The sequence below is a fragment of the Ascaphus truei genome, chromosome 2 (genome assembly GCF_040206685.1).
Source record: "Ascaphus truei isolate aAscTru1 chromosome 2, aAscTru1.hap1, whole genome shotgun sequence".
Taxonomy (NCBI): Eukaryota; Metazoa; Chordata; class Amphibia; order Anura; family Ascaphidae; genus Ascaphus; species Ascaphus truei.
The window spans coordinates 481,019,993-481,041,938 of record NC_134484.1 but is presented as its reverse complement, the minus strand read 5'-3'; the positions used below and the strand labels follow the sequence as shown (position 1 = coordinate 481,041,938).

The following is a 21,946-nucleotide window of genomic DNA, read 5'->3' as shown; positions in this document are numbered from 1 at the left end:
CAGGGGGGATGATGGGAGGTGCAGGGGGGGTGATGGTAGGTGCAGGGGGGGTGATGGTAGGTGCAGGGGGGGTGATGGTAGGTGCAGGGGGGTGATGGTAGGTGCATGGGGGTGATGGTAGGTGCAGGGGTGTGATGGTAGGTGCAGGGGGGTGATGGTAGGTGCAGGGGGGGTGATGGTAGGTGCAGGGGGGTGATGGTAGGTGCAGGGGGGTGATGGTAGGTGCAGGGGGGGTGATGGTAGGTGCAGGGGGGGTGATTGGAGGTGCAGGGGGGGTGATTGGAGGTGCAGGGGGGGTGATTGGAGGTGCAGGGGGGAGAAGGATGTGAGGTGCACGGGGGAGAAGGATGTGAGGTGCACGGGGGAGAAGGATGTGAGATGCAGGGGGGGTGGGATGTGTGTGGTGTGCAGGGGGGTATTGTATGTTTGATGTGGAGGGGGAGTATTATGTGTTTGATGTGGAGGGGGAGTATTATGTGTATGGGTGAGGGGGAGAGATGGGGGTATGAGAGATAGATGGGGAGTATCGCAAAGGTTGATAGTGAAGGGTTCTGGGGGAGACTTGAGGATGATGATGAGGGGTGCTGGGGGAGATATATGAGGATGATGATGATGAGAGGTGCTGGAGGAGAGATGATGATGATGATGATGATGATTTTACCCGTGCGGCCCAAATTTTTTTCCTTGGAGCAGTTCGGCCCTTCTCGCTTTACGAGTTGTGGTCTGGTGTAGACGTAAGAAGCAAGGCATTGGTATCAGAAGGTCCCGACTTCAAGCCCTGCATGTGTTTTGTACAAAATGTATATTAATGTTTAATTGTGTCTGTGTCTGGTAGTCAATAAAACATTGAATTGAATGTTTGAAAAAAATGGCACGCGACGGCAAGAGAGCAGAGAGATGAGCAGAGCAGAAAGATATGATCACGAGGACAGCAGGAAGAGGAGAGCACTGGTAAGGCGGCAAAATGGAGAATTAAATCTGTAATGAGGAGGCTCGCCGGTGAAATTTTAACGCGACCCCAGTTGTAACGCGGTCTTGGGGTTGTAGACCCCAAGGACCGCGTTATAACGGGGTTCAGCTGTATTTGGTGTTACTGTATAGTTAATTTAATTAATCTAAGATAATTTTATTCTCTATACAGCCTATCCACTTATAAATTTGATGCTTTTTCATTTAATTTGTATTGTCCTTATAAGTCTATTGAAGTTTTTTGTTATTGTATTCTTTATTGTGTCCTTTTGCTGGATTTCTCCCCCACAGTTATACTGCCTTCTTTCCGTGGTTACTTTTTCCCCGGACTGTTTTGTTGACATGGGACTTTTTACCTGGGATACAGGTAGGCAGTGTTTTCGGCGGGGAGTGCCTAAAACGTGACACTCTCTAGACTCAGGAAACCACTCTTTGATAAAGCGCCCATGGTGAGAAACGCGTTGGAGGTTTCTCTTTTAACTTAGGCTGTGTCTCAGTAACTCTTTTATTTTTTCTACTTTTGCCTCCAGTTCTTCTTTTCTGCAGTGCTCCTTTTTTGTCTTTGTTTTGAATGTGAGAGGAGAAGGAAAGAGAGGAGTCAAATATTACACCAAGGCCCCGTGCTTGGGAAATTATATGAATAGTATTTTTGACTGACAATATGACTCAAAATGGAGCAGTTTAGTTTATGTGGGTCTTATGGCAGAAGATTACATGGGCAGTGTAGTCACTGCATCACTTAGATTGTAAGCTCTCCAGGGCAGGGATTTCCGTTCCTATTGTCTGATTGTGTTTGTTGCACTTATTGTATTATAATTCCCTATACTGTATTATTTCTGCTGTAAAGCACGGGGTACACTGCGGGCCTTATATAAATAAAGACATACATACATGGGCATCTACAGTATCTTTACACTATAGGTTGCTGTCTGGTTTAGGTGATATTATTAACACACTAATATGATAGACGAGGAGTTCCTTAACTTTACTTCTCATGGACATTTTCAATGTTAATTATTTGGAGGATGTACATGTACCCTTGAATAATACAGGGGTGAGCAAACTTTTTATGCCGAGCCCCCCTTTTCATCTATGAAATTTCTCGGACCCCCCTGCCTGATGTAATCAAAATCACATGACGTCAGCGCACGTGAGCTGGTTCAGCCAATAAGGGCGAACCAGGTTTGTGACACTTCCGCCACGCCCCCGCCACGCGTCTACAAGCTCATGCAGCCAAGTTCACAAGTCGCTTGGGCTGCAGGCGTGCGCGCAGGCAGTATACTAGCATTGGATCACTGTTTATTTTATTGTTGGCTGGCATCTGGTAATATGTTTTTTTCTGGTGCACAAAGGCAATCCATTTGAGGGGGCATTCATCCACCTCCTTGTTACCTCCCTTCCCCTCCCCCCCCCGCCTTTTTTTCCCCTTCCCCTCCCTTTTTTCCTTCTCTCATTTGCTTTCCCCAGTGTCATCCACTCCAATTTACCAGTTTTATGTATTATTTATTTATTCCCGTTTTAAATGTTGATCAGGGATCCCCATAACCAAACTCAAGGGGGGTACTGATGGATCTCCCCTGCTGATCAATAATCCCAAGTGACCCCCACTGACCCAAAGAAAAACTCTCAGCCCCCCAAAACTCATCCTCCTCCCAAGCCCCTCAATACTGCCATCTCTGCCTGACCTTCATTCCTCCCTTTAGCTGGGGTGGGGGGGTGAGGGGGGAAGTGCTACGTTGATCTCTTCCTGGTCCTGCAGGAGCTCCCTCGAGATAGGTGATCATGAGGCAGGGGCCTGCTTCGGTTCCTCCAGGAGCTGGAAGACCCTGCTACCAATGGGTGTGAAGCTCATTGATCTGAAAGGGGAACCACCTCCTCCCCCGCCAGAATTTCCCTCCTCTCCCCTCTTTCCCAGCAGACAGAGCAAAGCGTGCAGCTGCAGCATCAATCACTCCACAGTGCCGGCCAGACCTGCAGCGCGTTTGATGTCACTGCGCTGGGGCGTGCTCCTCCCCTGGCCTCTTTGGAGCCATTTTTCTTCAGGCTTCGTACCTCCGCAGCCCCTGCGCGCACCATGATATTGGCCGCCAGCTAGGGTCAACAGATTTTAAAACGTTAAAACCGGGACACATCAATAAAGTATTTATCACAAATTACATCACTTAAAAATAAATATTATGATATTTGTCTAATAGTGTCCCCATTTATGCTGTATTATTAATCTCTCTCTCCCCGCCACATCAGGACCTCTCTCCCCTCTTCCACAGTCTCACACTCCTCTCCCCCAGTCTCTCCCTCTCCCAGTATTTCTCACTCAATCTCCAGTGTCTCTCCCTCCGCCCACTCTGTTTCCCTCCCCCCAGTGTGTGTCTCTCTCTTTCTCCCTCCCCCTAGTGTCTCTCTCACTCCCACCAGTGTCTTTCTCTCACTACCCTCAGTGTCTCTCCCTACTGTACCTCCGTGTTTCTCACTCTCTCCCTCCCCCCTAGTCTCTCTCACTCTCCCTCCCCTCAGTGTCAATCGCTCCCTCCCCCAGTGTGTCTCTCTTTCTCCCTCCCACTAGTTTCTCTCTCCCTTCCCCAGTGTCTCTCCCTCCCTCCAGTGTCTATCTCACTCTCCCTCCCCCCAGTGTTTTTCTCACACTCTCCCTCCAGCCATTCTCTCTCCCTCCCCCCAGTGTCTCTCACTCTCCCTCCCCCCAGTGTCTCTCTCCCTCCAGCCAGTGTCTCTCTCCTTCCAGCCAGTGTGTGTGTTTCTCCCTTCCCACCAGTGTCTCTCTCCCCCTCCCCCAATATGTCTCTCACCTCATATCTCTCTTTCACCCCCCCTTCCCATGACACACTTTCACACTCCCTCCCCATGACATACTCTCACCCCCCCTCCCCATGACACACTCACCCCCTCACCCCATGACACACTCACCCCATGACACTCACACCCTCAAACTCTCACCCGCTTCCCCATGACACACACTCACGCCCTCACCCCCCCTCTCCATGATACTCTCTCACCCCCTCTCCCCATGACACTCTCACCCCCCTCCCATTGACACACTCACCCCCTCACACCGCCTCCCCATGACACACATTCACCCCCTCACCCCCTCCCCATGACACACACTCACCCCCCCTCCCCATGACATTCTCACCCCCTCACCCTCCCTCCCCTTGACACACTTACCCCCTCAAACCCCATACCCATGACACACTCACCCCCTCAAAGCCCCTCCCCATGACATGACACACTCACCCCTTCCCCATTCTTGCCTCCTCTCCCCATGACACTCGCCCCCTCCCCATGACACTCATCCCCTCACCCCATGATGCCCCCCTTCCCATGACACACTCACCCCCCCTCCCCATGACGCACTCATCCCCCCTCCCCATGACGCACTCACCCCATGACACACCTTCACCTCTTTATCCCCCCTCCCCATGACAACCCCTCACCCAACCTCCACATTTCACCCTCTCACCCCCCTCCCCATGACACCCCCTCACACTCACGCTCTCATCACGCTGCATGCAAGAAGGAGGATCTGCAAGAGCTGTGCATCACAGCACCACCTAATGACCGAAAGGGAAATTGCAGCTACCGACTGCTTTTCTTTCTGCTCCAGGCAAAATTGCGCCCCCCGGTTTGCGTACCGCTGGAATAATAATTTATACATATATAAATACAAGTTATATATGTATCAATGATTTCACTGCCAGAGCTGCTACAAATACATTTCAGGCCTTCGAGACCACCACCAATGTCATTAGGGGAAACTGGATGTCCATGGGCCACAATAATAAAACCCTGGGTGAAGAGAATATTTAGTTAATTAAGTATTGGTGAAATAAATTCTTCAGTGTTTTGGATTTGTAATTTGCGTTCAGTCATTTGATTTACAGATTGAAAACATTTATTCTGTGTTTTTTGTTTACTTCTGTTAGAGAACGGCCTGAATGAGGAACAGAACTTGAGCTCTGATGCATCCAGAAGCTGTCTGACTCCTCGCAGCCCAGAAGTGCCAAAAAACAATGATTCCTGCCACATTTTAGACAAGTGCAAGGAACCAGTGCCACATGATGGTGAATTTACAGACCTTGTACAGCACACAGCGGAGACGGACTCTAAATATGGGTCCAGCAAAACGTATGCAAGAGATTTAAGAAGCCGCGGTGCTCAGCCTTTTCTCGGTTGTCAGTGTAGCAAAAGCTTCTCACTGGACAGGGACCTGCTCACACACCTTTGTGTCCCCGCTAGGGAGCAAACCTTTACATGTACTGATAGTGGGAGCGGTTTCTCACTGAAGGGGAATCTTCTTCCACACCAGATGATTCAAACAGCAGTGACTCCGTTTACTTGTACAGTGTGTGGGAAACAGTTAAGTAATAAGAGGACCCTCCTCAGGCACCAGAGGATTCATACAATAGAAAAACCATTCACATGTTCAAAGTGTGGGAAACAATTCAGTACTAAGAGCCACCTCCTCAGACACCAGATGACTCATACTGGAGAGAAACCATTCACATGTACAGAGTGTAGTAAAAGCTTTTCTCGGAAAACACAGCTCCTCAACCATGAGCAGATTCATACAGGGATGAAACCATTCACATGTACAGAGTGTGGGAAACAATTCAGTACTATGAGCCACCTCCTCAGACACCAGATGACACATACTGGAGAGAAACCATTCACATGTTCAGAGTGTGGGAAACAATTTGGTACTAAGAGCGACCTCTTCAGACACCAGATGACTCATTCTGGAGAGAAACCATTCACATGTACAGAGTGTGGGAAACAATTTGGTACTAAGAGCGACCTCTTCAGACACCAGATGACTCATTCTGGAGAGAAACCATTCACATGTACAGAGTGTAGTAAAAGCTTTTCTCGGAAAACACAGCTCCTCAACCATGAGCAGATTCATACCGGGATGAAACCATTCACATGTACAGAGTGTGGGAAACAATTCAGTACTATGAGCCACCTCCTCAGACACCAGATGACACATACTGGAGAGAAACCATTCACATGTTCAGAGTGTGGGAAACAATTTGGTACTAAGAGCGACCTCTTCAGACACCAGATGACTCATTCTGGAGAGAAACCATTCACATGTACAGAGTGTAGTAAAAGCTTTTCTCTTAAGACGGATCTCCTCAAACATGAGCGGATTCATACAGGGGAGAAACCCTTCACATGTTCAGAGTGTGGGAAACAATTCAGTACTATGAGCCACCTCCTAAGACACCATATGACTCATAAAGGAGAGAAACCATTCACATGTTCAGTGTGTGGGAAACAATTCACAGTTAAGCACAGTCTCCTCAGACACCAGAGGATTCATACAATAGAAAAACCATTCACATGTTCAATGTGTGGGAAACAATTCAGTAGAATGAGCCACCTCCTCAGTCACCAGATGACTCATACTGGAGAGAAACCATTCACATGTACAGAGTGTGGGAAACAATTCAGTACTATGAGCCACCTCCTAAGACACCATATGACTCATACTGGAGAGAAACCATTCACATGTACAGAGTGTAGTAAAAGCTTTTCTCGGAAGACACAGCTCCTCAACCATGAGCAGATTCATACAGGGATGAAACCATTCACATGTACAGAGTGTGGGAAACAATTTGGTACTAAGAGCGACCTCCTCAGACACCAGATGACTCATTCTGGAGAGAAACCATTCACATGTTCAGAGTGTGGGAAACAATTTGGTACTAAGAGTGACCTCCTCAGACACCAGATGACTCATTCTGGAGAGAAACCATTCACATGTACAGAGTGTAGTAAAAGCTTTTCTCGGAAGACACAGCTCCTCAACCATGAGCAGATTCATACAGGGATGAAACCATTCACATGTACAGAGTGTGGGAAACAATTCAGTACTATGAGCCACCTCCTCAGACACCAGATGACACATACTGGAGAGAAACCATTCACATGTTCAGAGTGTGGGAAACAATTTGGTACTAAGAGCGACCTCTTCAGACACCAGATGACTCATTCTGGAGAGAAACCATTCACATGTACAGAGGGTAGTAAAAGCTTTTCTCTGAAGACGGATCTCCTCAATCATGAGCGGATTCATACAGGGGAGAAACCCTTCACATGTTCAGACTGTGGGAAACAATTCAGTACTATGAGCCACCTCCTAAGACACCATATGACTCATAAAGGAGAGAAACCATTCACATGTTCAGTGTGTGGGAAACAATTCACAGTTAAGCACAGTCTCCTCAGACACCAGAGGATTCATACAATAGAAAAACCATTCACATGTTCAATGTGTGGGAAACAATTCAGTAGAATGAGCCACCTCCTCAGTCACCAGATGACTCATACTGGAGAGAAACCATTCACATGTACAGAGTGTGGGAAACAATTCAGTACTATGAGCCACCTCCTAAGACACCATATCACTCATACTGGAGAGAAACCATTCACATGTACAGAGTGTAGTAAAAGCTTTTCTCGGAAGACACAGCTCCTCAACCATGAGCAGATTCATACAGGGATGAAACCATTCACATGTACAGAGTGTGGGAAACAATTTGGTACTAAGAGCGACCTCCTCAGACACCAGATGACTCATTCTGGAGAGAAACCATTCACATGTACAGAGTGTAGTAAAAGCTTTTCTCGGAAGACACAGCTCCTCAACCATGAGCAGATTCATACAGGGAAGAAACCATTCACATGTACAGAGTGTGGGAAACAATTCAGTACTCAGAAAAATCTCCTCAAACACCATATGACTCATACAGGAGAGAAACCATTCACATGTACAGAGGGTAGTAAAAGCTTTTCTCTGAAGACGGATTTCCTCAAACATGAGGGGATTCATACAGGGGAGAAACCCTTCACATGTTCAGACTGTGGGAAACAATTCAGTACTATGAGCCACCTCCTAAGACACCATATGACTCATAAAGGAGAGAAACCATTCACATGTTCAGTGTGTGGGAAACAATTCACAGTTAAGCACAGTCTCCTCAGACACCAGAGGATTCATACAATAGAAAAACCATTCACATGTTCAATGTGTGGGAAACAATTCAGTAGAATGAGCCACCTCCTCAGTCACCAGATGACTCATACTGGAGAGAAACCATTCACATGTACAGAGTGTGGGAAACAATTCAGTACTATGAGCCACCTCCTAAGACACCATATGACTCATTCTGGAGAGAAACCATTCACATGTACAGAGTGTAGTAAAAGCTTTTCTCGGAAGACACAGCTCCTCAACCATGAGCAGATTCATACAGGGATGAAACCATTCACATGTACAGAGTGTGGGAAACAATTTGGTACTAAGAGCGACCTCCTCAGACACCAGATGACTCATTCTGGAGAGAAACCATTCACATGTTCAGAGTGTGGGAAACAATTTGGTACTAAGAGCGACCTCCTCAGACACCAGATGACTCATTCTGGAGAGAAACCATTCACATGTACAGAGTGTAGTAAAAGCTTTTCTCGGAAGACACAGCTCCTCAACCATGAGCGGATTCATACAGGGGAGAAACCCTTCACATGTACAGAGTGTGGGAAACAATTCAGTACTTGGAAAAATCTCCTCGGACACCATATGACTCATACAGGAGAGAAATCATTCACATGTACAGAGTGTAGTAAAAGCTTTTCTCGGAAGACGGATCTCCTTAAACATGAGCGGATTCATACAAGGGAGAAACCCTTTACATGTGCAGAGTGTGGGAAACAATTCAGTACTATGAGCCACCTCCTCAGACACCATATGACTCATAAATGAGAGAAACCATTCATATGTACAGAGTGTGGGAAACAATTCATTACTATGAGCCACCTTCTCAGAAACCAGATGACTCATACTGGAGAGAAACCATTCACATGTACAGAGTGTAGTAAAAGCTTTTCTCGGAAGACACAGCTCCTCAACCATGAGCAGATTCATACAGGAAAGAAACCATTCACATGTACAGAGTGTGGGAAACAATTCAGTACTCGGAAAAATCTCTTCAGACACCATATGACTCATACAGGAGACAAACCATTCACATGTGCAGAGTGTGGGGAACAATTCCTTATTAAGAGCATCACCATATGACTCATACAGGAGAGACGCCGTTCACATGTACAGAGGGTAGTAAAAGCTTTTCTCCGAAGACAGATCTCCTCAAACATGAGCGGATTCATACAGGGGAGAAACCCTTCACATGTTAAGAGCCACCTCCTCAGACACCAGAGAATTCATACAGGAGAGAAATGATTCACATGTGCAGAGTGTCGGAAAAGCTTTTCTCAAATGAGCCACCTCCTCACCCACCACAGGATTCATACACGGGAGAAACCATTTCCATGTACATAGTGTGGGGAAAGCTTTTCACGGAGGATCAGCCTCCTTACACATGAGGATTCATACATGAGATAAAATATGTGATTGTTCAAAGTAGGGTTGGGTAATATACCAGTAGCATAGTAATACTACAGTATAAAAATGGACGGTAACGCAATACTTGCCATTACTTCTTACCATGGCATTCCTATCAGAAGCTGCAGAGTGGGGGTGGGTCTGGCAGAGAGGCGTGGAGGTGGGGACTGTCAGAGAGAGGACAGAGTGTGGGTCTGGTAGAGACAGTGGAGTGGGAGCTCCTTGACTTTCACATGCTGCAGCTATAAGGAATCCTCCTGCTGGTAATCTCACCCCTCCATATTAACCACTTCCCCTCTGCCATGCCTCTTAACCCTTCCCTTCCACCATGACTCAACCCCTTTCTCTCCTCACCCCGTATTTCTCTTGGCACTCACCCGTGCCTCTTGACCGCCTCCTTCCCCATGCCCATTAACCCACGCCTCCCCATGCCCTATTAATGTGTACAGGAGAAGGGGGGTCGAGGGGGTAATTGTAAATTTTCTTACCGTGCACCCCAAAACTGGAACAACCTAATGGAGATTCTCGCATTCACCACCAGTTTAAGTTCTTTCAAAACTAAGGCTGTCTCACATTTTAATCTGGTCTGTAACTGTTACATACGCCTATAATATATATTATCTTTAACTCTGCATGCAGTGTCTTGTATAAAATGTATAACCTGTTCACTTATGTAACTGTATTTGTAACCATGTACAGTACTATTTGTCATCTTAACTCTATGCCCAGGACATACTGTACTTGAAAACGAGAGGTAACTCTCAATGTATTAGTTCCTGGTAACACATTTTATAAATAAATAAAAATAAAATGGTGAAGAAAGGGGTCTTTAGTGTGGGTGTAGTTAGTGTAACATTTTCATTGAAACATTTTTTATTCTTAAAATTAAAATATACTAAAATGTATTTGCTTTTTTAAATTTTATTAAAAATTAAATGCATTTGTATAAGAAATGTTTCACAATTAATGACCTTGAACATTTTGAGGACTTTTGCTTTTTTCCTTTCTATTGGGTGTTAATATATTGCTGAATATTGTTATCACAATAAATTACTTAATACTCTTATGGTGGGAAGTATTTTTGTTATTGTCTAACCCTAGTTCAGGGTGTTGGAAACAATTCAGTACAAAGTGTGACCTCCTGTCACACCCAAGTATTTACACGGTAGAAACCATTTGCTTGTTCAGTGTGGGAAACAATTCAGTGTTAGGATCACCTCTTCAGAAACCAACAAATTCATGCAGGGAGAGGCCTCTCACATGGACAGAGTACAGGAAAAACGTTTCTTGGATGAATGACCTCACACACCACATGATTCACACAGGGGAAATAATTTGCTTGTTCAGAGTATGGTAAACCATGTTATACAAAGTGGGACCTCTTGTTACACCAGCAGATTTACACAAGGGAGCAACTTTTTAATTGTACAGAATTTGGGAAACATTTCAGCCCTGAGAGGTACCTCAACACACACCAAACAATTCATAAAAAGGGATTACATCATAATCAATTCCGTAATAGGAGGACAGTACTCCGACACCAGAGCATTTACACAGGGGAGAAACCTTTCCCATGTGCAGAGTGTATAAAATGTATCTCAGTAAGAAAACCTTGTCACCCAAGTGTTTACACAGGGTAGGTATCTATGTCTTTATTTATATAGTGGCATTAGTGTACATAGCGCTTCACAGCACTAATATACGTGACAATCATGTAAATAACAAATAATACAAATAAAACATAATGGGAAGAAGTGCTTCAGGCATAAAAGTAACATTTAGGAAAAGGAGTCCCTGCTCCAAAGAGCTTACAATCTAATTGGTTGGTAGTAAGAACGTACAGAGACAGTAGGAGGGCGTTCTGGTAAGTGTGTCTGCAAGATGCCAAGGTTTATGTATGAGTTGTAAATTATCATCCATGGAGCTACTCATATGCTTCCTTAAGCAGGTGTGTCTTTAAAGGTGGATTGAGAGGGTACTAGTCGGATACTGCAGGGAAGGGCCTTCCAGAGGTGTGGGGCAGTCAGCGAGTGGTTTAAGGCAGGAGAGGGCTTTAGTTTTGAAAGGGGTAGAGAGAAGACATCCTTGAGCAGAACGCAAGAGTTGGGATGGTGTATAGCCTGAAATTAGGGCTGAGATGTAAGAAGGAGCAGAAGAGTGCAAAGCTTTAAAAGTGAGGAGGATAATTGTGTGTGATACAGGATTTGATAGGAAGCTAGGAGAGGGATTTCAGCAGAGGAGACGCTGAGACAGATTTAGGAAAAAGTAGAGTGATTCTGGCAGCAGCATTTAGGATAGATTATAGGGGAGGTAGGAAGGCCAGACAGCAGGAGGTTACAGTAATCAAGACGGGAGAGAATGAGGGTCTGTCAGAGTTTTAGCAGTCGAGCAACAGTGGAAAGAGCATATCTTTGTGTAAGAGATGTGTGCAGAGGTGTATAGCATGTGTCTCCCTCTGGGCTCCCCTTGACCCTGTTGGTTCTCCACAGGTTCCCCTAAATTCCCTTTCCTGCCGCTGTGACCGACAATGGAGGATGGGGAGGGCTGTGGATGGGAGCTGAGGCACGGAGCAGGTTCCAGAGGTGCCAGGAAGGTTGCGATGGCGATCGTGTTGCTGGCGGCTCCTTTTGCAGGGCACCGTTATCTTAGAGGCAATTGCACATGCGCGAGATGCTGCGCATTTGCAGGACAAGCGTGCGAATGGTGGCCAATAGGAAGAGGCTCCAAGCAGGGACTACATATCCCATAAGCCTCTGGGACAGAGTCACATAGCGCGTATCAGCCAATAGGGCTCCTGAATTCTCCTGCTCTGCAGATAGATACTTTTCGTGTGCTACAAGCCACGAAAGTTAAAGCTGGGACAAGGAAGGGGTAAGAGGTATGTGCTGGTGTCTGTGGCACCTGCAATAGGCCAGGTATCCCCTATTAGGCCCCAGCTAGGCCCCGACTCCCCTGTGTAGCTTGTGGTTGCTGCAGGGACACTGCCCTATTGAACCAGTGCTTAGGGACAAAGCCAGGACGTGGCTGCATCCTGGACCAGCTTGATCTGGGGCAAGATCATCCATCTATGACCACAGATACTCTAAGGTGGTACAATCAACGCGGGACCCACCCAACGTAGAGGCGGAGGCGTCGTGGTTCATCGCTTCGGATTAGTGGTCCCATATTCATCCTTGCGTGCCCAGGTGGGGACACACCCTGCTGGAATCTCATCTCATCAAGTGCACCAACCATACACAGGCTAGGTAGAGGATGATCTCTACCAAAATGAATATACTCCCAAGAATGTTGTACCTATTCCAGACGCTCCCAATCCAGGTCCCGGCCGCCGATCTAAAATATATACAGAATAGACTACTCCACTTCATTTGGCAGGGTAAGAGACCCAGGGTAGCCAGATCAGTCCTGATGACCACGAGATCCAGAGGAGGGATGGGGGTGCCTGACCTATATAAATACTATCTAGCCGCTCAGCTCAGGCAGGTAGTAATGTGGAACTCAGACCCGACCCGATGTTGCTGGGTGGGAATGGAAACTCGGTGTGCCAAACTGCCTTCTCTGCAAGCCTGCCTCTGGAGCCTGAACAGAGGAGATGGCCACTTACACAATCTTAAGCTACAGGCCTCACGATTCACGTGGGACACCTGGTCCAGATGCAAACTTAAATTTAACCTCACATCCATAAACTCACAACTCACCCCCTTCGTTAATAACCCTAAATTCCCTCCAGGATGCGGATCTAAGCTGTTCGCCCACTTTCACACACGGGGTATAGAGGCGATTGCCGACGTACTGAGCCTAGGGAAGCTCCTGAGCTACCAAGAACTGAGGAACAAATTTAAAATTACAAAATTGGACACCTTTAAATATCTACAAATTAGAAACTTTGTCAGAACTACGTGCCCTCATCCAGAATACCCCACTCTCACGACGTTTGAACTCTTGTGTGAGGACAAGTCTTACCAGAAGGGACTTATCTCTGATATATATAATATCCTAATGCGCTCAACGTCCCCTACACAGCACGACTACATGCTGCGATGGTCCGCTGACCTAAACGTTGATATAGAAAGAGAGACTTGGGAGGAAATCTGGCAGGCAGCCTCAGAAACTTCCCTTTGCACCACAATTAAGGAAAACATCTATAAGATCATGTTTGGCTGGTATCTTACCCCAGCACGATTAAACCAGATCTACCCTCTGGCATCAGACCAATGTTGGAGAGGCTGTGGTAATAGAGGGGACATGGCCCACATCTGGTGGACCTGTCCAGAAATTGTGAAATACTGGGCCAAGGTCCAAATTCTTATAAAAGAGGTCACAGGCCTAGAAATTCCTATTGAACCACTGACCTTCCTGTTGGCTGCACCCATGCCGAATATAGTTCGGCCCACCAGGAAATTAATATCCTTCATTCTCACTGCGGCGCGATGCTGTGTTGCGGCCTCCTGGAGGAAAACAGCTACGCCAGCGCTCAATACAATAAAGAAAAGGATTGGGGAAGTTATGACCATGGAAAGGCTCACAGCCAACATCAAACAAAAAACCCCGGCCTTTGAGGATATCTGGGAACCCTGGTTCCACTTTTCCAGAGCGCCCCGATCAACCCAGGGAGGTGGGAGACTAACTCCCCCCCCATAAGACAAAATCAGTACGAACCTCATCAACCACACTATCAGCCCTGTAGGACGACAATACCCTCCCCCCCCATCCCCCTCCCCCCCCTTCTTCCTCCCACCCCCTCAACCACCCCTCCACCCTCCCTCCTTACCTTCTCTCTATGAAGGCTCCCCCCCTTTTTTTTTTTTTCATGGACAACTTAGGTTGCCCTTCTTTCCCCCCCTTTAAAAAAAAATATATGTTTTGGAAAATGTTAGGCAACAAAATTTGTCAGAAATGTTGTACCCTCTAAAAATGCCTAATAAAAACATTGAAAAAAAAAAAAAAAAAAAATATACTAAAATGTATTTGCTTTTTTTAATTTTATTAAAAATTATATGCATTTGTATAAGAAATGTTTCACAATAAATGACCTTGAACATTTTGAGGACTTATGCTTTCTATTGGGTGTTAATATATTGCTGAATATTGTTATCATGATAAATTACTAAATACTCTTATGGTGGGAAGTATTTTTGTTATTGTCTAACCCTAGTTCAGGGTGTTAAAAACAATTCAGTACAAAGTGTTACCTCCTGTCATACCCAAGTACTGTATTTACACTGGAGAAACCATTTGCTTGTTCAGTGTGGGAAACAATTCAGTGTTAAGGGCCACCTCTTCAGGTACCAACAAATTCATGCAGGGAGAGGCCTTTCACATGGACAGAGTTTAGGAAAAATGTTTCTTGGATGAATGACCTCACACACCACATGATTCACACAGGGGAAATAATTTGCTTGTTCAGATTGGGTAAACCATTTTATACAAAGTGGGACCTCTTGTTACACCAGCAGATTTACACAAGGGAGCAACTTTTTAATTGTACAGAATTTGGGAAACATTTCAGCACTGAGAGGCACCTCAACACACACCAAACAATCCATAATAGGGGATTACATCATAATCAATTCCGTAATAGGAGGACAGTCCTCAGGCACCAGAGCATTTACACAGGGGAGAAACCTTTTCCATGTGCAGAGCGTATAAAATGTTTCTCAGTAAGAAAACCTTGTCACCCAAGTGTTTACACAGGGTAGGTATCTATGTCTTTATTTATATAGTGGCATTAGTGTAAATAGCGCTTCACAGCACTAATACACGTGACAATCGTATAAAACATAATGGGAAGAAATGCTTCAGACATAAAAGTAACATTTAGGAAAAGGAGTCCCTGCTCCAAAGAGCTTATAATCTAATTGGTGGGTAGTAAGAACGTACAGAGACAGTAGGAGGGCGTTCTGGTAAGTGTGTCTGCAAGATGCCAAGGTTTATGTATGAGTTGTAAATTATCAGCCATGGAGCTACTCATATGCTTCCTTAAGCAGGTGTGTCTTTAAAGATGGATTGAGAGGGTGCTAGTCGGATACTGCGGTGAAGGGCATTCCAGAGGTGTGTGGCAGTCAGTGAGTGGTTTAAGGCAGGAGAGGGCTTTAGTTTCAAAAGGGGTAGAGAGAAGACATCCTTGAGCAGAACGCAAGAGTTGGGATGGTGTATGGCGTGAAATTAGGGCTGAGATGTAAGGAGAAGCAGAAGAGTGCAAAGCTTTAAAAGTGAGGAGGAGAATTGTGTGTGATACAGAATTTGATAGGAAGCTAGGAGAGGGATTTCAGCAGGGGAGATGCTGAGACAGATTTAGGAAGAGGTAGAGTGATTCTGGCAGCAACATTTAGGATAGATTATAGGGGAGGCAGGAAGGCCAGACAGCAGGAGATTACAGTAATCAAGACGGGAGAGAATGAGGGTCTGTCGGAGTTTTAGCAGTCGAGCAACAGAAGAAAGAGCATATCTTTGTGTAAGAGATGTGTGCAGAGGTGTATAGCATGTGTCTCCCTCTGGGCTCCCCTTGACCCCGTTGGTTCCCCCCGGGGTCCCCTAAATTCCCTTTCCTGCTGCTGTGACCGACAATGGAGGATGGGGAGGGCTGTGGATGGGAGCTGAGGCACGGAGCAGGTTCCAGAGGTGCCAGGAAGGTGCGATGGCGATCGCGTTGCTGGCGGCTCCCTTTCAAGGGCCCCGCCATCTTAGAGGCAATTGCACATGCGCCTGATGCTGAGCAATCGCAGGACAAGCGTGCGAATGGTGGCCAATAGGAAGAGGCTCCAATCGGACTACATATCCCATAAGCCTCTGGGACAGAGTCACATAGCGCGTATCAGCCAATAGGGCTCCTGAATTCTCCTGCTCTGCAGATAGATACTTTTCGTGTGCTACAAGCCACGAAAGAAAGCTGGGACAAGGAAGGGGTAAGAGGTATGTGCAGGTGTCTGTGGCACCTGCAATAGGCTAGATATCCCCTATTAGGCCCCGACTCCCCTGTGTAGCTTGTGGTTGCTGCAGGGACACTGCCCTATTGAACCAGTGCTTAGGGACAAAGCCAGGACGTGGCTGCAAGCAAGGAGAGGGATTTCGGCAGGGGAGACGCTGAGACAGATTTAGGAAAAAGTAGAGTAATTTTTGCAGCAGCATTTAGGATAGATTATAGGGGAGGCAGGAAGGTCAGAAAGCAGGAGGTTACAGTAATCAAGATGGGAGAGAATGAGGGTCTGTCAGAGTTTTGGCAGTCGACCAACAGAGGAAAGAGCATATCTTTGTGTAAGAGATGTGTGCAGAGGTGTATAGCATGGGTCTCCCTCTGGGCTCCCCTTCACACCGTTGGTTCCCCTAAATTCCCTTTCCTGCCGCTGTGACTGACAACGGAGGATCGGTAGGGCTGTGGATGGGAGCAGAGGCACGGAGCAGGTTCCAGAGGTGCCAGGAAGGTGCGATGGCGATCGCGTTGCTGGCGGCTCCCTTTGCAGGGCACCGCTATCTTAGAGGCAATTGCACATGCGCGAGATGCTGAGCATTCGCAGCACAAGCGTGCGAATGGTGGCCAATAGGAAGAGGCTCCAATCAGGGACTACATATCCCATAAGCCTCTGGGACAGAGTCACATAGCGCGTATCAGCCAATAGGGCTCCTGAATCCTCCTGCTCTGCAGGTAGATACTTTTCGTGTGCTACAAGCCACGAAAGTTGGAGCTGGGACAAGGAAGGGGTAAGAGGTATGTACAGGTGTCTGGCACCAGCAATAGGCCAGATATCCCCTATTAGGCCCCAGCTAGGCTCCGACTCCCCTGTGTAGCTTGTGGTTGCTGCAGGGACACTGCCCTATAGAACCAGTGCTTAGGGACAAAGCCAGGACGTGGCTGCATCCTGGACCAGCTTGATCTGGGACAAGATCATCCATCTATGACCACAAAGACTCTTAAGGTGGTACAATCAACACGGGACCCACCCAACGTAGAGGCGGAGGCGTCGCGGTTCATCGCTTCGGATTAGTGGATCCCATATTCATCCTTGCGTGCCCAGGTGTGGACACACCCTGCTGGAGTCTCATTTCACCAAATGCACCAACCATACACAGGCTACTGGGGCAATGCTGTCACACACGTGGGAGGGTAATTGACTCCGTGGACACCAGAGTGTTGGGTGCTCAGGGTGAAGGCGTACGACCCTGTGAGGCTTGTATATTTTGGAGTGTTATTATTATTAGCCTGTGCAGTAAAACTGTTATACCTACATAAGTGTGTTTTTTGTTTCAAACTATTTAATTGGTTTTCACAGGGATAAACAAATTAGTAATATAACAGCGTTTCAAGCGGGTATCTTTACAGCATTTTTTTTTTTTTTTTACTTAGATTTTTTATTAATCATTTTTCAAAAGTAATAGGGGTACAAAAAGAAAAAGGGAGGGGAACAATACCATGGTACAATATTGCAAATAGTCTGATTACACATTAGGAGGGGAGGAGAGAATGGGAAGGGGGGGAAGGGAACGGCATTTGAAATCATGTAACATATTAAATAACAGGTTAAATACAACATAAATCATGAGTCACTCTGTTCAGAATAATCTAGTCTAAATATGGGGATATACCTGCATGTCTAAACCAAGGAGCCCATGTTTCGGCGAATTGAGAAGTGGAACCAGTTAGGTAGGCAGTGAGTTTTTCCATGAAGACTACATGCCAGATTTTATTATTGATTTGGTTTAAGGATGGGGGAGTCGATTGTTTCCAATTTTTGGCGATGGTGCATCAAGTAGCATTTAGGATTTGGGAGATAACTTTAATTTCTTTTTTGTTACAATTGGCCATTGGCTTTCCCAATACTATATACTGTATATTGGGTCCTGTGGGACAGTGATGCCCAAAACCCTGTGTATTAAAGCAAACACTTTCCTCCATGTTTGCTGAATTTTTGGACACGACCAGAATATGTGCAGTATATTCCCCCTTTCGCCACAACCACACCAACATAAAGGAGAGACACCTGGGAGAAAAGAGTTCAACCTGGTGGGAGTCATGTACCATCTATATATTAGCTTGTAAATATTCTCCTTAATCACCACACAAGAAGAATTTTTGGAGGTGGCTTCCCAGACATCCTTCCAAACATCAAGGTCCAAATTAATATTTAACTCCTCCTCCCAGGACACCATATATGTATCAGGAGTTTGGCTATTTTTGACGGGAGTCAAACTATGGTATAGTCTGGAAGTAATGCCCTTCATAAGAGGCTGACGTACACACCAGTCTTCATATAGCGTTAACACGTGGTTGGTTTGGCTTGTAGATGGATTGGATATACTGCCTAACTTGGAGGAATCTGAAAAATTCAGAGGAGGGAATGTCGTGGCTTGTTTGTAACGAGGTGAAAGGAGGGACTTTACCTTTGATGAGAATATCACTCACTCTTCGGAGTCATTTTTGGACCCAGAGGTTGGATTGTCGGTTATTAGTGTTAAAAGGGAGGGGGGATCTGAAAACAGGGGTTGCATGAGGGATGGGGTACCAGTCAGTTGGAACCTCATTTTAAGGGAGTCCCAAAGATTACATGCGAAAGATAGCACCGGGTTTGTGTAAACCGCAGCTGGTCTGGATTTTCTATTAAGCCAGAGGAGAGTCTTAATTTCGCAGGGGGAGCAGATCAATTCTTCTAGTTCAACCCATCTTTTTTCGGCTGGGTTTGAATGCCAACTAACTAGTTGCCCTAGCTGTGCCGCTCTATAGTACTTTTGTAGGTTTGGAAGGGCTAAGCCCCCTTCTAACTTAAATTTATAAAGGATACCTTTGCGGACTCTAGGACGTCTATTTTGCCATACATATTTCAGAATTTTATTTTGAATATTATTTAGGTCCTTCTGACAAATCTTTACTGGGAGAGTTTGGAAGAGGTACAGGATTCTAGGTAAGATGTTCATTTTAATAGCAGCGATCCTTCTGAACCAAGAGATAATGTATGGATTCCAGATGGACAAGTCCTTTGCAACTTGGTCAAATAAAGGTTTAAATTTTGTTTTGTATAGGGATGAGTGGTCTTTTGTTATTTGAACCCCTAAATATTTAATGTGGGTCTGATTCCACTTGAAGTCAAAATTAAGTTGGAGTAATTTTACCATATCCTTGGGAAGGTTTAAGCCAAGAGCCACAGATTTGGAGTGGTTAATTTTGTATCCTGAAAGGGAGCCGAACTCAGATAGAGCTTGGAAAAGGTTGGGGAGTGAGGTAAGGGGATTTGAGAGTGTCAGTAGTATGTCATCCGCATAGAGAGCTATCTTAAATTCCTTCTGTCCAACATTGATACCCTTGATATCGGGGTTCATTCTTATCTGGCAGGCTAATGGTTCTATTGCCAAAGCAAACAACAAGGGGGACAGCGGGCACCCCTGTCTGGTTCAGTTCGATATTGGGAAAGGGTCAGACAAGGAGTTATTCGTTTTCACTATGGCTGTCGGAGCCGAGTATAGCGTGTTTATGCTGTTTAAGATTTTGGGAGTAAATCCCATTTGTGAGAGTGTGGCGTTCATAAACTGCCAATCCAGCCGATCAAAAGCTTTTTCAGCGTCTAGTGAAAGTAATAATGATGAGCGTGTGGTTTGTTTTGCTACGTGTATTAGGTTCACCGTCCTCCTTGTGTTGTCGAGGGCTTGCCTGCCCAGAACAAAGCCAACGTGGTCCGGATGGATCAATCTTGGAAGAATATTGTTTAATCTAGTGGCCAAGATTTTTGCGTATAATTTTAGGTCTGTATTTAGCAAAGAGATAGGTCTGTAGCTAGAGCACATCATGGGATCTTTTCCATTTTTCGGGATTACGACTATGGTTGCTCGTAGCATATCTCTGGGTGGGGGGAGACCTAAAAGCATCTCATTAAATACTTTGGTTAAGTACGGGAGAAGTATTGTGGAGAAATTTTTGTAGTAAAGGTTTGAAAATCCATCCGGACCAGGGGCCTTCCCATTTTTCAAAGATTTGATAGCCTCCAGGATTTCAGGGGGTTCTATATTTTTTTCAAGATTTATTACATCTTCTGGTTCCAGCGTGGGGAGCCGGCATTTAGTTAGAAAGTTTTGAATTCTTTTCGCTTTTTTCTTTTTAGCCGATTCTCCCACTGGGCCAGGCAGGTTGTAAAGAGATGCATAATATTCCTTAAAAGCGTCACTTATAGCTTTGGGGCTATGAGATATCTTTCCATTTTTAGTATAAATATTATGGATCTTAGCTTTAACCTGCTTTTGTTTTAGTTTACGTGCCAGCATTTTATCTGCCTTATTACTTTTTTCGTAGTATTTCTGTTGGGTCCATCGTATAGCTCTCTCTGCATTTGTCACTAACAAAAGATGTTATTGCCCTCTAACTGAGATTATTTGTCTATAGTTTTTCCGGGAGGGATTTGCTTTATGGATATTTTCTAGTTCTGATAGCTTTTGTGTTAGTGTCACAATGTGTTCCGCTTTTTCCTTCTTTTTCCGAGAAGCCAGAGCAATCAGTTTGCCTCTAAGCACAGATTTATGGGCCTCCCAAAGGGTAAAAGGAGAAACGTCCGGGGTGTTATTTATATCAAAATATTGGGCCAGTTCCTCTTCCAATTGTTGGAGATTTTGTGAGTTCGACAATAGTGATTCATTTAAAGACCACTGCCTTGTTTTGTTTTTGGTTGTGAGACCACCCAGTTTAGTTATAATTGTAGAGTGGTCTGACCAAGCGGAGGGGGCAATTGTTGCTGCGGAAATGTTTTCGCTAACTTGTTGGTCAATTAAAATATAGTCTATGCGCGAATAACTGTGGGGATGAGAGAAGAAGGAAAAATCTTTTTCCTTATTGTTCAGTAATCTCCAGGAGTCTACTACCATCAGATCCTTGGTCATAGATACGAGACCACGACTTGAGGGAACTATCTTTTGTGGTGATGGAAGACTGGGAAATCTATCTAAGTTTGGGTCCATGATTGCATTGAAATCCCCTGCAAGAATTAGAAAACCTTTCTGGACAGAGGTTATTAAATTCGTGAGCTCCCGGAAAAAGGATTCTTGATTTTCGTTAGGGCCATATACGTTAACTATTGTTAGATGGGTAGAGTCTAGTAATCCTGCAACAATTAAAATTCTCCCGGCATAATCATTTTTAATTTTGTCTACTTTGAAGTTTAGATTTTTGTGGAAAAGTGTAGCCACCCCATTTTTTTTTGTATGGGATGATGAGTGATAGATTAGGGGGTAGTCGCTACTGTACAGCAGAGATTGATCCTCCTTTTTCAGATGCGTTTCTTGTAACAGAATGATATCTCCTGCTAGTCTTTTAGCCTCTGAAAGGGCTATTCGTCTCTTTCGGGGGGTGTTGAGGCCCTTGGTATTTTGGGAAATTATATTAATCGGCATAGTGATGCTTTAAAGGTCTATGATACAGGTGAACAGAGTGATGACTTATATATAACAGATGGAACAGTATCTTAACTATTGTAAATAGTCTGTATTGTGAACATACTTCTTGAGAGATACATATATTAACTTTCTGTGGTAACAAATGCTTGTATAACTGGGTGTGGGGAGAGGGTGGACAAGGTAGGGTGGGGT

At 45.4% G+C, this 21,946-nt stretch overlaps 1 protein-coding gene across 1 annotated transcript in view; it reads left to right on the top strand.

Annotated features, from left to right (window-relative positions):
- The window catches only part of LOC142488384 (uncharacterized), an 87,147-nt gene extending 76,735 nt beyond the window's left edge, over positions 1 to 10,412 (top strand). The window contains exon 5 of the mRNA XM_075588852.1: positions 4,908 to 10,412. Within this exon, the coding sequence (XP_075444967.1) occupies positions 4,908 to 8,749 (3,842 nt within the window). The 3' untranslated portion in view covers positions 8,750 to 10,412. The remainder of the gene's footprint in view (positions 1 to 4,907) is intronic.
- The last annotated feature ends 11,534 nt before the right edge of the window (positions 10,413 to 21,946 follow it).